This window comes from Aegilops tauschii, chromosome 1 (genome assembly GCF_002575655.3).
Source record: "Aegilops tauschii subsp. strangulata cultivar AL8/78 chromosome 1, Aet v6.0, whole genome shotgun sequence".
In the NCBI taxonomy this organism is placed as follows: domain Eukaryota; kingdom Viridiplantae; phylum Streptophyta; class Magnoliopsida; order Poales; family Poaceae; genus Aegilops; species Aegilops tauschii.
In genome coordinates, this window is record NC_053035.3 from 331,316,341 (window position 1) to 331,333,997 (window position 17,657).

A 17,657-nucleotide genomic window follows, 5' to 3' on the forward strand; every position below is an offset into this window, starting at 1 on the left:
ACAGCAAAGCGTAGTAGTTGTTTGTGAAAAGAAATCAACATGCGCTTAACAAACAATATACAAGATAAATATCACCTGATTTACTTGGGCGACAGCTCACCCTGTCTCTAGGTCCAGCTTGCCCTTAAAATATTCAGTCATGGTCTGCAAACCGACCGGAACGGCACATGGGCTTCAACTTCTTCTGGTTGCTTATTTTCAGTATGCTGCTCCGGTTTGCAAATGCCTGATCGTGCAATATCATATGCATATTCGCCCCATTCATCAATGGGTACTAGCTTTGTCAGTACTTTGTATTGGCTTGGGTCTTCACGTGGGGAGAAAATCCCCTCCTTTCTTTAGCAAGTTCAAAGTGGTGCACAGCACGCAGCGCTAGTAGCTTGCTCTTCTGCTATCCATCTTAGGAGATGTGATGTTTTTCTAAGTTAATGCCATAGCAGCAGCAGGCACACACACACCTGATACAACCGACAGCCACCACCCTCCTTTTCCCCCATTTTTTTATTGCTTTGGACCGATCTGCTTGGAGTAGTGTTGGTGTCTACCCCTTGCCCTAGCTCGGCTCTACCCCTCTCTCTCTGCTAAGTGAATCGAGGAAGAAGAAGACCGAAGGAGGAAGAATGGCACAGGGACACAGCGAGGATTTTCCCGGCGCACGAACGCCTTAACCTGAGCTCGAACTCAAAACCCCACCACCCCGTTACAACAATCATCGACGCGGCTTTATACCCGGAGCCTGCGACCGGGCACGCACCCACGCTCCCTCCTCCCTCGCGCCCGCGATTCGCCCTCCACGCTCGCGCCCACGACGCACTCCCTCGCGCACGGGCCACGGCAGGCATCCCACGGATCGCACGCGATCACCCCGCGCGGCTCGCCAACGGCCTGCGGTCACACACACGCACACTGCACACACCCGCACGGACACACCTGTGCTACACACTCATGCACACACGCGCTACTCGCCGCGGACCCGGCGCGCCCGACGCGTCCAGCTCGTGCCCATACACGAGCTGGTCGCGCCCAACACGCCACCTGCGGCTTATTTGCCCTACATTTCACCTCCCTAAGCCGCAGCTCAGAGCAGCCCGCCGTCCTCAACGCCGTCGTCCACCAGCAGAGCCCGTTCCGCCGCCGGCGCCTTCCTTAGCTGCGGGCACTCACGTTTGAAATGGTCGCGCTTGCCGCACTTATAGCAGCGCCCGCGCCGGTTGTTGCCGAAGCCCGATGTGTTGCTGCGCACGTCGTCGTCGTCACGCACACCTCCCTGGTGCCGATCCCGAGCTCGCCACTGTGCCGCCGTGTACATGAGCGCGTTGTCTGCCTGCTCGCCACCCGCCTGCCCGCGCCGCTGCAACCTCTCGTCGAATGCCTTCAGACGCCCGAGCGCATCCTCGAACAGCAGCGTGTTCAGATCGCAAAACTGCTCCATTCCGGCGACGCCGGCGTACAGGCGATCCGGGACCGAGTCCAGGAGCTTCTTCACCATCGCTGAGTCCTCCAGCGTTGAGCCCAGCCCGGCATAGCGCGCCGCCATGCCGCCGATCTTGTCGGCGAAGTCGTTGAGCGTCTCGTTGCTCCCCATCTTCAGCAGCTCGAAGTCGCCCCGCAACGTGGCCAACCGCGCCACCCTGACGCGATCGGCCCCGACGAACCGGGCCTTGAGGCAGCTCCAGATCTCCGCCGCTGTCTTCTTCGCTGCCACCTGCAGTAGCAGGTCATCGGCGAGCGCCCGCAGCAGATAAGCCCTCGCCGGCTTATCCTTCTTCGCGATCACCATCGCCGCAGCGTCCACCGGCGGCACCACCGCCTCCCACAGCCCGGCAGCATCCAGATCAGCCTCCACCTTGATTGCCCAGGTGGTGTAGTTTACCCCTGTGAGTATCGGCACTGGGTGCGACATCGAACCACCCGATCCACCGGCGTGCGGGACGAGAGCCATGTCCGGCGAACTCCCTCTCTAACCTAGCTCTGATGCCAAATGTTGGTGTCTACCCCTTGCCCTAGCTCGGCTCTACCTCTCTCTCTCTCTGCTAAGTGAACCGAGGAAGAAGAAGACTGAAGGAGGGAGAATGGCACAGGGACATGGCGAGGATTTTCCCGGCGCACGAACACCTTAACCTGAGCTCGAACTCAAAACCCCACCGCCCCGTTACAACGATCACCGACGCGGCTTTATACCCGGAGCCTGCGACCGGGCACGCACGCACGCTCCCTCCTCCCTCGCGGCCGCGATCCGCCCGCCACGCTCGCGCCACGACGCACTCCCTCGCGCACGGGACACGGCAGGCATCCCACGGATTGCACGCGATCACCCCGCGCGGCTCGCCAACGACCTGCGGTCACACACATGCACACTGCGCACACCCGCACGGACACGCCCGTGCTACACACTCACGCACACACGCGCTACTCGCCGCGGACCCGGCGCGCCCGACGCGTCCAGCTCGTGCCCATACATGAGCTGGTCGCGCCCAACACGTCACCTGCGGCTTATTTGCCCTACAAGTAGGAGCTGAGGATTCAACCAGTGACTTGAGGCAGTTACGGTAGAGGAAACGCTGGCGATACAGTGAAACAGCGACTGGATTTGGTGCAAGGCCTGCGGCCTGTAGTCAGGTCAGTAAGACAACAGCGGTGGCTATAAGAGGCCATGGCGGTTTAGTGGCGAGGTGAGGCGGGTATAACTCGCCGGCGGGTTATGGCAGAAGCAGGGGGGCCCGACGGTTCATAGCAAAGCCAAGACCGGCTTAAGGTCGCGGGGGGAAAGGAGAGTGGAGCGACGGGTCAACGGTGATGGCCAGGCCGGAGCAGCAGATGGCCGCGTGGAGCAGAACAAGGCGGGTCCATTTTGAAGATGGTCGGCAGCGGCGCGGTGACTCGCCACGGTGCGCCGGAACAGCAGCAGCTACAGCGCAGTGAGAGAAACAGCCGGTAACTCGTTGTCGGCGGTTCAACTATTTAATCCGGAGAGGCTCGAAGGCAGGAGATCGACCCGGCGGCGGCTCAGAAGTGAAACAAGGCGGATTGAGGCCGCGAAAAAGCAGTAGCGGCCGGACAGCACGAGGTCAAAAACGGCTCGGTGGCGTTGTGCGCTCATGACCCGATCCTCCTCCGAGTCATCATTGGTTTGACTTTGATCACGAAAAACATGGTCGCAGAAAACTTGCCGGAGCTGCGGCTTGCTGACAGTGGTCGTAACCGGGTCGCAGAAAACATGTCGGATGCTGGTCCATGCAATTAGTAGCAGCTGTATTTGTGCACCTCCTAAATTGCCTCTGGTTCCGTGTAGTACTAGGAGTAGCATCTTTCGTTGATTGATGTGATCGGACAGCCTTGGTACGCGTGCAGATTTAGCTCTTCCCGTGATGCCAGGCAAGAGACTTTTCGCCCCCAATTGTTTCTCGTCTGGTTAGCTTGGCCGCTCCTTCTTCCCCTTTTTTCTCGGGGCAAGCGAACTCAAACCATGGCAATGCTTCTCGTGAGCTAAAGTGCCACAACTTGTAATTTTAATCTGATCATCTGCAGACTTCGACCCGGACCGGTTCATACTTGGACTCGGCGGATTAAGACGACGTGACGGCGACGAACATAGATGGAACCCTAACTTCTCTTGTACCTGAATTTTGTATATGCTGCCGCTAAAAACTTCTTTGATCTTGACAGATGAACTTGTAGTTGATATGAATCCTTTCATGCTGAATCTTTCCTCATCCGAAAATTTGCGAACTTCTCAATCCCTTGGAGAGATCCCTTCAAGGACTCAACACCATCGTGCGCGGGCCCCACGGTGGGCGCCAACTGTCGTGGAATTGTCACGGCAGATGTCCTAGTGTGAGGACTTAATCGTGAGGCCAACGCATCTATGTGGTAGCATGAGAGGGGTTGAGCGGAATCGAGAGACGCAATGCAAGACAAGGATTTAGACAGCTTCGGGGCCTGCGAAACATCATCCGGTAACAACCCTACATGATGTTTGAGGCTAGGTCTCATTATCATCACGAGGGAGTCGCCGTAAACCGGCTCTTCTAGTTATGTCTAGCCCTAAGATTATTCCTCTCCCCTTTTGGGGTGCCCTTCCCCTCCTTATATAAGTTGAAGGGGCGGGTTACATGTAGAGTCCAACTCGGATTAAGACTTAAACTATTATGACTTCTCTTCATGGGCTTCTTAACGTCTTGGGCTTCATAACGTCTCGGGCTTCATAACATCTCGGTCTTATTAACCCCACGCGACACTGTCAACCGGGTTATGACTGTCTGCCGGGTTATGATTGTCTGCCGGGTTATGACTGTCTGCCGGGTTATGACTGTCTGCCGATTTATGATCTGACTTAACACCTGCCGGGTTATCATCTGACTTAACACCTGCCGGGTTATCATCTGACTTAACACCTGCCGGGTTATCATCTCATTTAACACCTGCCGGTTTACCAAGTCCCAACCGGGTTATAACTCTGGCCGGGTCATACCACGGGGTATATCCCCGACACACTCGACTTGACAATTTCTGGCACCTTTACCCGAAAGGGATTGACAACCCCTTTTTCACGTCGGGTTGCAAGTATTTGTTCTTTGTGTGCAGGTACCATTTACATAGTGTTGCTTGGTTCTCCTACTGGTTCGATAACCTTGGTTTCATAACTGAGGGAAATACCTACCAAAGCTGTGTTGCATCATCCCTTCCTCTTTGGGGAAATACCAACGTAGTTCAAGCGACATCAAAAGGAATTTCTGGTGCCGCTGCCGGGGAGACATCATCAACATCTATCAGGTTCCTAATCACAAATCTCATCTCCTTGCAATTTACATTATTTGCCATTTGCCTCTCGATTTCATCTCCCCCACTTCACAAAAATTTGTCGTTTTATTCGCCCTCTTTTTCGTTCGCTGTTTTCTCGTTAGATCTGTTTTTGTGTGCAATTTTGTTTGTCACTTTTGTCGTTATGGATAGTTCTTCCTCTATTGCGTGCACCCCCGAGAACGAGTTTCTTAACTTCAAACAAAGGGGAGGGGAGAATTTAAAAGATGCTCGGTATAGGATTTGCAATGCTCATAATAGATCTACCCGTAAGCAATCTACCGTTGTTCTTCTTCGCTATTTTTATGTGGGCATCACTACTTGGTATAGATTCGTCCTTGATACGATTACCGGCGAGAATTTCTTGATGTGTCCTTCTCTAGATTCTTTTAATGCTATGGGAAATCTAGTGGGTTCACCACCTCTTATGATTAACGAAACAACTTTAACTCTCGAGCATGTTATGGAAAGGCTAGATGCTATTGAAAAGAAAATGCTTACCGAAGAACATATTGAAAACTTGGATAAAAAGATGCATAATCTTGCTAGTAAAATTGGGTCAAAAGCGGGAGAGGTTTTTAAGTTGCTAAAATAAAAGGGAACCTTAATTCACGAAAGAGTTGAAGAAAGTCCTTCTCGGATTGATAAGTTGGAAGAAATTTTTAGTAATTTAAGCTCGGCTTTTGCTTGTGCTAAAACTATTGAAAAACTCCCGTTAAAATTAGCAAGATTACTCAAATCACTAAGAACAAGGGTGCAACTTCTAATAATAACAAAGAAAATCTTAAGATGATTAGTATTCACCCCGACTTTGTTGAAGTTGTGAGAAACCCTTTTTACAAGAATGAATTTTTCAATCTCATTCCTAGGAGTATTGCTATTGAAAATCTATATGCTAAATCTTTAAAGAACATTGGTTGTGAGATTGAGGAATTGAGAACTAAAGATGAAAATACTTGAATCTATGCTTTATGCCTAGCTAGGGGCCTAAAATGATAGTGCTTGTTGGGAGGCAACCCAATGAATAAAATTTATTTTTGTCTTTTTCTTTCTGTTCTTGAGTGTTTGCACAATTATGCCTCTATTATGATTGTGTTTTTTTTTATGTTTTAGTTAGTGTTTGGGCCAAGCAAAGCCTTTGGGATCATGGTGGGTGATAGTTGATTTGATCTTGTTGAAAAACAGAAACTTTTACGCTCAGTAAAATAATTTTCATAAACGTTCTTTTTCTCTTATTTTTTTACGCAAGATTGATATACAAATTACCCACATTGTCCTAATGTTTCATAATTTTTGGATTTACATAAGTATATGAAGTTTTCAGATTGCTACAGACTATTCTGTTTTTGACAGATTCTGTTTTCTTTGCGTTGTGTGCTTATTTTGATGAATCTATTGACTTTATCCGGGGGGGTATGAGCCATAGCAAAGTTGGAATACAGTAGATATAATGCAAAAAGAAAATATGATTGAGTTTCCAACAGTATTTAGAGTGCCCAGTCAAAAAAAACAGTATTTAGAGTGGTGATTTGTTTAGTTATACTAACGGATCTCACGAAGGTTTTGTTAAGTTTTGTGTGATTGAAGTTTTCAAGTTTTGGGTGAGATCACGATGGATGAAGGAATAAGGAGTAAGAAGAGCCCAAGCTTGGGGATGCCCACGGCACCCCAAGGTAATATTCAAGGAGAAACAAGCAACTAAGCTTGGGGATGCCCCGAGTGGCATCCCCTCTTTCTTCTAACGACCATTGGTATTTTACTTGGAGCTATATTTTTATTCATCACATATCATGACTTTTGCTTGGAGCGTCTTCTATTATATGAGTCTTTGCTTGTTTTGCTTTTTGTTTTGTGTCAAGTATCCTTGCTGAACACACCTATTTGAGAGAGCCAAAATCATGCTATGAATTGTTAGAATTGCTATATGTGCTTCACTTAAAAAAATTGAGCTATGGAATTGCTCTAGTGCTTCACTTATATCTTTTTGAGCATGGTGTGCTTTAATACTTTTGAAGAAATGCTCTCATGCTTTACTTAGATTTATTTGAGAGTTAGTAATTTTTGAAGAAATTCTCTCATGCTTCACTTATATTATTTTGAGAGGCAAAAAAAATTATGCTCATGTTCTTCACTTAGATTTGTTTGAGCTATCAAAAGCAACATATGAAACTAGTCCCAAAGTGATATATATTCAAGAGGGATATAATAAAAACTATCATGAAGATCATTGGACAAATTAAACTTGATTCTTTGTAATAGTATTGCGATATGATGATAGTGATATCTGCGTCATGTTGATGAGTAATTGTGCTTTAGTAAGAATATTGGTGTTAAGGTTTGTGATTCCCTATGCAAGCACGAAAGTCAATAGTTACGCAATGAAATTACATCCTACTTGTGGTGCATTATTCGATGTTAGTTATGCTTAATGCTCGCTTATGAGATTTTTCGTTTCTTGGTTGGATGCTTCCCAATCTTTTTGCTAGCCTTCACCTGTACTAAGTAGAAATACTACTTGTGCATCCAAAATCCATAAACCCAGTTTTGCCTTATGAGTCCACTATACCTACCTATATGTGGCATTTCGGTGCCGTTCTAAGCAAATTTGTATGTGCCATCTCTAATTTTCAAAATAATTTTCCTTTTTGTGTGCTCGTACCGCTCATGAAACGGTAGGGGGTGGCTGATATTTTTCCATGCTAGATGTGTTATTCTCAAGATGAGTGTTTATTAACTTGTCATTGCACGAGAGTACAACAAAGGTATTAGGGATGCCGAGTCCCGAAATGAAAAATGAATTTACTTTATGTTGTCAAATAATAAATTCCTTGGAAAGTGTTGGTATGGACGGCACCCGTGGATACGGTTAGCCGTGGAATGTGAAAGCATTGTGGAAAAAGGAATAAATTTTATTTTCTGTTTGGGAACCGCCTATGATATATCTAGCATGGAAAGTATTGGGAACTACTCGATCATTTTCGTTGACAGGAAAAGCATGCCACCCAATATGTTTTATCTCTATTTCTTTCGCTTTGAGCTCTGACACCTCTACAAATCCCTACTTCCCTCTGCGAAGGGCCATTCTATTTACTTTATGCAATTTTTATTTTTATTTGAGTCTCCATCTTCTCTTACAAAGCACCAACTAAGGGGCACTATGATCATACTTGAGCATTGGGTGTAGCTAATATGCGAGTATGTTTCATGAATGGATCAATGATTGAGCATAATGGGCTAGGGATAACTTGCTTTAGTGTTGATATTTTGAAAGACATGGCTTCTTGTTGATATGCTTGAGTATTGAAATATTCATGTCAAAACTAGACTATTGCTTTGAACCATATAAAAGTCCATATGTCCATGCTACAAAAGAAAAGAATATGTGATGAACATGATAGGTAGCATTCCACATCAAAAATTCTGTTTTTATCATTTACCTACTCGGGGACGAGCAGGAAATAAGCTTGGGGATGTTGATACGTCTCCAACGTATCTATAATTTTTGCTTGTTCCATGTTGTTATATTATCATTCTTGGATGTTTTACAATCATTTTATAGCAACTTTATATCATTTTTTGGGACTAACCTATTGACATAGTGCCCAGGGCCAGTTGCTATTTTTTGCTTGTTTTTTACTTCGCAAAAAATCAATACCAAACGGAGTTCAAACGCAGCGAAACTTTTTGGAGATTTTTTTCTGGACTAGAAGACATATGTTGGGCCAAAGAAGTACCAGAGGGGGGCTCTGAGGGGAGCACAACCCACCTGGCGCGCCTGGGGGCCAGGCGCGCCTTGGTGGGTTGTGCCCACCTCGGTCGCCTCGTGCACCGCCTCTTTGCTCTATAAATACCCCGAAAATCCAAAAACCCTAGGGGAGCGACAACACAATTCCAGCCGCCGCAAGTTCCAGAACCACCAGATCTCTAGACACCATCACGGAGGGTGTCGTGGAATTGTCACGGCAGATGTCCTTAGTGTCAGGACTTAGTCGCGAGGCCAGCGCATCTATGTGGTAGCTTGAGAGGGGTTGATTGGGATGAGAGACGCAGGGCGGTTCATCGCACAAGACAAGGGTTTAGACAGCTTCGGGCCCCGGGAAACATCATCCGGTAATAACCCTACATGCTGTTTGTGGCTAGGTCTCATTATGCTCATGAGAGAGTCGCCGGTAAGCCGGCTCTTTGTGTCTAGCCTTAGAGATTGTTTCTTGTTGCTTGTTTCTCTTTGGGGTCCCCTGCCCCTCCTTATATAAGTTAGAGGGGCGGGTTACATGTGGAGTCCTAGTAGGACTAGGACTAGTCTATCTTCTCTTACAAGTTAATTACAAGTCCGGGTCTTGTTTCCTTGTAAAGGAAATATTCGTCATCCCTTTCCTCTTAATCCGGCCCATCATAACATGAGCCGGCCTTCTGGGCTTTGAGCCTTGTTGTCCATCTGACCCGCCCGCCGGGTTACTAATGAGTCGCCAAGATCGGGCAGGTTATCTGTGAATCGCCAAGCTCCGGGCGGGTCACCAGTGAGTCGCCAATTCCGGCCGGGTCATACCGCGGGATATATCCCCGACATTAGCCCCAGTTTAATTTGGATTTATCCATGTTAAACTGATCCTGTAAAATAAGCACAAGAACAAACTTGATAGGTTGTGCTCCGGGTTAAATTTTGTAAGCCGGCACCTGATCATCTTTAAATCCTTGTCATTTCTTTCTTGATACATGCCCATGAACTCATAGAAAATCTCCTTTAGTAGATATGTTCAAACTTTGTGAATGCAAAAAATCCAGATACTTCTTTTGAGAAATCCGGGTCAATAGGCCAGCTTCAGAGTCAATTTGCTGGCATTGTTCTCTTGTAGAGAAATATTGTAAGAAATAATCCACTTGAATCGGCTTTCAATGCTCTGACTTGACAAAAATATTGGTCTTCAAATATTCAACTTATATTCATCCGGCTTAAAGATATAAAACTTGCCGGTTTATGAGTACCAAAATTGCCGGGTTATAAATAGATGATGCCAAGTCATAATTGTCGCCGACGCCGGTTTATGATTGTTAATGACGCCGGTTTACAGACACAGGGTCATAATGATTGGTGACACCGGATCAATCTGGTTTTGCTCAAAACAGAGAAATTGAAGATATTTCTTTGATAATAATATAATACCTGTAGCCCCCAAGTCTTGAGCAGAACAAAGCGATGGCTTAAGACTTGCTTCAATATGAATACTGCCACTTTGAAGAAATCCATGTTGTTCATCCCAATCACTAGTAAAAACTGAATATTCCATATTATGTAGCCCCCAAGTGCCGGGTTGTCATGCTTGCAGCAACCTGGGACTTGTAATTGCCTGATTCTCAAAAACTTCAACCAGTGTAGCCCCCAAGGGCCGGGTCATTATGCAATAATGAGCAGGGACTTTATAAATATGATCATGTAAATTTGAACAGCAATGTGTAGCCCCCAAGGGCCGGCTTAGTAAGATAATACTGAGCTGGGACTTTTCATTGAAAATAATCATATGATGTAACCCTCACCATGGGGCTTGAACCCACGTCCACAAGGTTAAGAGCTTTGTGCTTTACCAACTAAACAGTGGATCCTTCAATATAATGGATTAAGACTTATGTACCTTGAATTGTTGACAGGAGCAATTGGTAGCCCCCGAGGGCCGGTTTATCATAATATGATGAGTCGGGTCTTCAACAAGGCCAATAAAAAGTAATCTTGCATTAGCCCCCAAGTGCCATGGTGCATGCTGGCAGTGACATGGGACTTGCACATTTGATGTAATCTCAATTTGAATAATGTAGCCCCCAAGTGCCGGGTTGTAAGCCTGCAGCGACTCGGGACTATTCCTTCCATTGTAGAATAAATCATATCCATTGATAAAATAATAGCCATTGCTAAGAAGCGACTTTGAAAACCTCAATCATAATATTAGTTTCGGATAACCATAATAAAAATCCAGCCATGTTGGCTATTAAAGATCTGACTAACCCGGTTTGAAAACCTCAATCATTCAAATCATAATGAAAATCCAGCCAAGTTTGGCTATTTAAAGATTCCAAATACCTTATCTGTTGACAAGTAAATCCGGAGTTTAAATACCCGGTGGCTCTTGGCTGATGGCGATTTATTACGCCTCCATTGTAAGCCGGAATTTTTACAACCCGGCGGCTTATAGCCTTTGAGAAAACCAAGAATTGATAACCCTTTTGAGACACCAATTTCAATCTTTGATGATGGGCTTGAACTTAATCATTTATGTAAGTCATAGCCCTGTAAATCCTGCACATAGTTCAAACAACATATGCCCTGGCGACTTAACGTTAAAAGCCAGGGCGGGTAACCACCCAAATGTAGTCTTATCCTGCACACAAGTAGATCACAAGATCCCTTGGCGGTTTACCGCAGGGCGGGTCATGATATCTCACATATAACCACTGTGATATTGGATTTGTACTGCCGGTTTACATGACCTGTGCAGTAAGGGTGATAACCCGATCCTTAGAAGCCAATGCTTCCACATAGATGATGATTGTCATAAGCTGGCGATTTATCATCAAAAATCAAGCCGGGTTAAATAGCAACCACTCATATACACTTCAGATATGAAAAAAAGAGCTTCAAATAAAATCCAAAAATTGTTTGCAAAAAGAGACTTCGAAAAATTTTGAGGCTTCTGATTCGAATACGATCAGAAAACCATCCCAAAGGGGTTTAAGCTAAGATTCGAATACGATCATATAGCCCCCAGTGGCTTTGGCGTTGCCGATCAAGAGGGTACCGACAGCTATGTTCTCTTTGGTTCGAATACGACCTATGTTTGAACAGGAAGCCCCCAAATGACCTTGAGAGTTGTTTAACGACGCTGATTCGAATACGATCCACGTCGGTTCCCAAAGGGGGTTGAGCTATGGTTCAAATATGACCAAGAAACTCCCCAATGAGCTCGGCAGTGTACCGATCAAAAGGGTATCGACAGCTATGTTCTCTTTGGTTCGAATACGACCTATGTTTGAACAGGAAGCCCCCTGGTGATCATGAGAATATTTAACGACTCTGATTCGAATACGATCAGGGTCACACCAAAAGAGTTAAGCTAAATTCAAATACGATCAGCTCCCAATGGTCATTAAAGCAGGGTACCTATATTTGAGTTGTGCTTTGTAACAGACTCTCTTTGGTCCCTTTAATTTTTACTGAGAACTCGAACTTTGCGAGAGATAACCTCTTTTTGAACCGGAAATTTGTAAACCGGATATTAAGAGCTTCAAAGCTTTATAAGATACAAATTTACCTTGAGCCGGACGATTGAACCGGATTTGAGAGCTTCAAAACTTTGCGGGAGAAAGATATCTCTTGAACCGGATTTTAAACCAGAATCTTTATTTGAACCGGCAATTTTCTGACGGCCTTTAAAGTTTCATCAATATGGTAGCAGCCTCCGGAACCGGGTTATCATTCCCTCCAATGACCCGGGGTTCCCGAGTCATGTCACTGTAGCCCCCGAGTCTCAAGATGACTCGAGGAGTTGGCTTGAGATTCTCCATATTTAACCGTGATATAACCCGGCATAACTTGTATATCATTGGTGTTGATAACACGATGTGCATCCACAGAAGGTTAAGGTGACTGCGGCGGGTTACAAATGATCCCGTATGAGCCGTGCCAGCAACTCGGCCAATGGTTCCTTCCAACTGGCTGTTTGAAGTTTAACCAAACTGTAGTGACGGCGACTCGTGCACCTACCCATTGAACCATCCAGTGCAGACGACGGCTGATAATATATGATAATTTGCCTCCAGTTTGTTGGAAGAAAACCGGGCTTCCCAAGCAGTGACTTGCTCATATTCAATAACAACTCATGCAGACAGATACGGCCCGGCGGGTTGATGTAGACCAGGCCGCGAGAGACGGACGGTAAAGACAACCGTAGCATCAGAGGCGGCATAGACAGATGAGCCGGCCGTGGCGTTGTAAGCCAGTGCGGATGAGCGAGTTAACCACATCGTTTTGATATAGTGAACAACTGTCCTGCATCAACAATATTGCAGACCAAGACAAAGATAAACTGCTCTTTGATAAAAAGAAAAAATATGTATCAATAAAACATATTTTAGATGGATATCACCTGATGTGCCAGGCCGGAAATAATCCGCCATGAAATTAATGATTGCTAGGTGAAGTTGAAGTCGCTCACGGGTGAACCGGCCGCGGCGTGGTAAACCGGTGCAGACGGGTGAGTCGGCTGCGACGTTTGTAAGCCGGTGCCGACGGGAGATTCGGCCGCGGCATTGTAAACCGGCACGGATGAAAGAGTCGGCCGTGGTGTTGAAAACGGCACGGACGCGGGCAAGTCGGCCGCGACGTTGTAAGCCGGTGCGGACGAGTAAGTCGGCCACGGCGTTGTAAGCTGGCGCGGATGGGCGAGTCAGCGGGCGTGTTGATGTAAACCGGACCGTGTACTGCGACACGCCTGTCCGTGAGGCCGCGCAGCACAGCCGAACATGCATCCGTGGTATAACAACACTCCTTTTTTTTAATAGTCGTCCTGCGTAAAGATATTACAGGCCAGAGTAATTGTTTACATAAAAATTAATATGCGTTATTAAAACAGACTAGATGGATATCACCTGATTTCTTCAGACGAAGACAGATGACCCGTACGCAGATCCAAAATCATGTACGACAGCACCAGCAGTATGGACGTGCTATCTTTGATTCTCCGTGAAATACTTTTGTCCTTCTCTGTCTGAACTGAAGTGATTCGGGGCCACCCTTGATCCGATGGCGAGTTGTGGCGATAGGGCCGGCCCAACCCGGAGGGGGAGGTGGCTGTCCACGGCCGTGGCCGCGGACGAGGACCAGCGACGCCGAGGAAACGACGGCTCGTGGCCCACCCTGCAGTAGCAACTTAAAACGGAGGTGAGGCGGAGCGGCTTATAGCAGCGAGATGAGGAGGCGCAAGGCAGCGCGAAGCTGGCCATGCTCATGGAAGCAGTGGTAACCCGGCGGTGAAATCCTGTCAAAGCTCCCTTGCCGAAGAAATAAATCGAGAAAGCGGCGGCCCTAACAGAGGCACGGGCGGCTTGGAGCAGAGGCGACTGCTCGCAGCAGCTCACGGACGACCCAGCAAAGAGCGACAGCGGCAGGCGATTCACGTGGCGACTCAGGTCGAGCAGAGCTGCGCGGCGTGGAAGCGCATAAGAGGCGGCAACGCAGTCCGGTATATGCGCAGCAGCAGTCAGCGGTGCAACGAGCCAGCAGGAAGCATAGTAGCAAGGCTCGGTGGCCGGTCCGGGACTTGGCACAGTGAGGTCAAGGCGGCGACAGCCCACCGGGGAAAGAGCAACCGGTTTTTCGAAGGCAAGGATGCGAGTGTAAATGGTGGAGTCTGCCAGTGCTCGAGGCGAACTGAAACGGACGACGGCTCGAGGCTCCGATGGAGTTGTTCCCTTTTCCTTCCAGGACCCGGTTTCGATGAATATGGACGCCGCGGAGAAAATACGAAAACACCCTATAGGCGCAGAGTCCGTCAGATGGTCTGACACGGAGGCCGCCGAAAAAACCGGCCACGGACGTCCGCTGGTGATTCTGATTGTGATAACCTGAATACTAGCACGAGCATCAAGCACCATATTGATTTGGTACTATTAATGGATTGCCTTTATGACTTTATCCGTGATCTGGCAGGTGCCTTCGCGTCTGTAGATGTAATGATGTACTAGTACTCAATTAGTACTAGTCTTGGTCACGTACTGGTGCAAGTACTAGTTGTTTGTTTGGATCTGACTATTCTTCATGCCAAAGAAAAAGACAAAAAAAGTAGCAGCGGGTGGTTGATTCCCGCAGCCAGAGACTTATGGACGTGGGACAGTAGTAGAGCTCGGCGGATTAGGCTGTAGCCTCGGATGATTTGCGCGCTTTCCCGGCGAGATCTATCTCCAATACTGCTTATAGGACGCGAGGGCAGCAGAGCTTCTGTCTGTCTTGATTACTTGCAACGCCGTAGGTAAATCATCTATGCTGCAGTCCTTGTCTTGGACTTGGCGGAACACGCGATGCGGCGGTGCGCACAGTAACCCTAATTATTTCCTTGAACGCAAATCTCACAAATTGCGCGTCTTCCAAACCGGTTCTCTTCATCCAGAGATTCACGAACTTCTCGAAACCCTAGAAAAAGATCCCTCCAAGAACTCAACACCACCGTGCGCCCCGCCCCACGGTGGGCGCCAACTGTCGTGGAATTGTCATGGCAGATGTCCTTAGTGTCAGGACTTAGTCGCGAGGCCAGCGCATCTATGTGGTAGCTTGAGAGGGGTTGATTGGGATGAGAGACGCAGGGCGGTTCATCGCACAAGACAAGGGTTTAGACAGCTTCGGGCCCCGGGAAACATCATCCGGTAATAACCCTACATGTTGTTTGTGGCTAGGTCTCATTATGCTCATGAGAGAGTCGCCGGTAAGCCGGCTCTTTGTGTCTAGCCTTAGAGATTGTTTCTTGTTGCTTGTTTCTCTTTGGGGTCCCCTGCCCCTCCTTATATAAGTTAGAGGGGCGGGTTACATGTGGAGTCCTAGTAGGACTAGGACTAGTCTATCTTCTCTTACAAGTTAATTACAAGTCCGGGTCTTGTTTCCTTGTAAAGGAAATATTCGTCATCCCTTTCCTCTTAATCCGGCCCATCATAACATGAGCCGGCCTTCTGGGCTTTGAGCCTTGTTGTCCATCTGACCCGCCCGCCGGGTTACTAATGAGTCGCCAAGATCGGGCAGGTTATCTGTGAATCGCCAAGCTCCGGGCGGGTCACCAGTGAGTCGCCAATTCCGTCCGGGTCATACCGCGGGATATATCCCCGACAGAGGGGTTCATCATCCTCATTGGTGCCTCTCCGATGATGCGTGAGTAGTTCATTGTAGACCTACGGGTCCGTAGTTAGTAGCTAGATGGCTTCCTCTCTCTCTTTTGATTCTCAATACAATAGTCTCTTGAAGATCTATTTGATGTAACTCTTTTTGCGGTGTGTTTGTTGGGATCCGATGAACTTTGAGTTTATGATCAGATATATTTTATCCATCAAAGTTATTTGAGTCTTCTTTTGATCTCTTATATGCATGATTACTTATAGCCTCGTATTTTTTCTTCGAATCTTTGGTTTAGTTAGGTCGACTAGATCGATTTTTCTTGCCATGGGAAGAGGTGCTTTGTGATGGGTTCGGTCGTGCGGTGTTCTTTCCCAGTGACAGAAGGGGCAGCAAGACATGTATTGATCGTTGCCATTAAGGATAACAAGATGGGGTATATTCTTACATGAATAGATCTTGTCTACATCATGTCATCATTCTTATTGCATTACTCCGTTTCTCCATGAACTTAATACGCTAGATGCATGCTGGAAAGCGGTCGATGTGTGGAGTAATAGTAGTAGATGCAAGCAGGAGTCGGTCTACTAATCTTGGATGTGATGCCTATATAATGATCATTGCCTGGATATCGTCATAGTTAGTTGAAGTTCTATCAATTACCCAACAGTAATTTGTTTACCCACCGTATGCTATTTTCTCAAGAGAAGCCACTAGTGAAATCTACGGCCCCCGGGTCTATTTTCTCATCATATATTTTCAGATATATATTACTATTTGCCTTTTTATTTATTTGCATATTTTATTTTCAGATCTACATTATCAAAAACCCAAAAATACCTCGCTGAGTTTTATTTGCCGTTATTTGCATCTATCAATCTACCACAATTTTTATCCTGTCAACTTGACAATTTCTGGCAACGTTAACCGAAAGGGATTGACAACCCCTTTTTCACGTCGGGTTGCAAGTATTTGTTCTTTGTGTGTAGGTACCGTTTACATAGTGTTGTTTGGTTCTCATACTGGCTGGATAATCCTGGTTTCATAACTGAGGGAAATACCTACCGAAGCTGTGCTGCATCATCCCTTCCTCTTTGGGGAAATACCGACGTAGTTCAAGCGACATCAACCATCTCCAGGTACTTCAGGCAAGTGAAGTATGCTCTTGGGAACTCAGAGGAGATATGATCGTGTCACCAACCGGCCGGACTCCTACCTTGATATGCTTGTATTGTTCGGCTATACCCATAACACAATCTTGTAATGCCATTTCAGGATTGCATTGGGGCAAATAGATTGTACTCATGTCACTGCCAGAGTGCGAGGTCACAGTCTGCAGCATACAGGGGTAGAAAGTGTTGGAAATATGCCCTAGAGGCAATAATAAAATGGTTATTATTGTATTTCCTTGTTCATGATAATTGTCTGTTGTTCATGCTATAATTGTATTAACTGGAAACCGTAATACATGTGTGAATACATAGACCACAACATGTCCCTAGTAAGCCTCTAGTTGACTAGCTCGTTGATCAATAGATGGTTATGGTTTCCTGACCATGGACATTGGATGTCATTGATAACGGGATCACATCATTAGGAGAATGATGTGATGGACAAGACCCAATCCTAAGCATAGCACAAGATCGTGTAGTTCGTTTGCTAGAGCTTTTCTAATGTCAAGTATCATTTCCTTAGACCATGAGATTGTGCAACTCCCGGATACCGTAGGAATGCTTTGGGTGTACCAAACGTCACAACGTAACTGGGTGGCTATAAAGGTGCACTACAGGTATCTCCGAAAGTGTCTGTTGGGTTGGCACGAATAGAGACTGGGATTTGTCACTCCGTATGACGGAGAGGTATCTCTGGGCCCACTCGGTAATGCATCATCATAATGAGCTCAATGTGACCAAGTGTTTGGTCACGGGATCATGCATTACGGTACGAGTAAAGTGACTTGCCGGTAACGAGATTGAACAAGGTATTGGGATACCGA

The 17,657-nt window shown here is 46.8% G+C and overlaps 1 protein-coding gene across 1 annotated transcript; it reads right to left on the reverse strand.

Annotated features, from left to right (window-relative positions):
* Positions 1 to 1,078: 1,078 nt before the first annotated feature.
* On the reverse strand, positions 1,079 to 1,585 carry LOC109733668 (uncharacterized). Its single transcript, XM_020292897.1, has one exon. It carries the CDS (start codon positions 1,583 to 1,585, stop codon positions 1,079 to 1,081), a length of 507 nt encoding a protein of 168 aa, XP_020148486.1.
* Between the last annotated feature and the right edge of the window lie 16,072 nt (positions 1,586 to 17,657).

Coding starts and splice junctions, on each gene's coding strand:
- LOC109733668 (XM_020292897.1), bottom strand. CDS start 1,585: ATGGGGAGCAACGAGACGCTCAACGACTTCGCCGACAAGATCGGCGGC.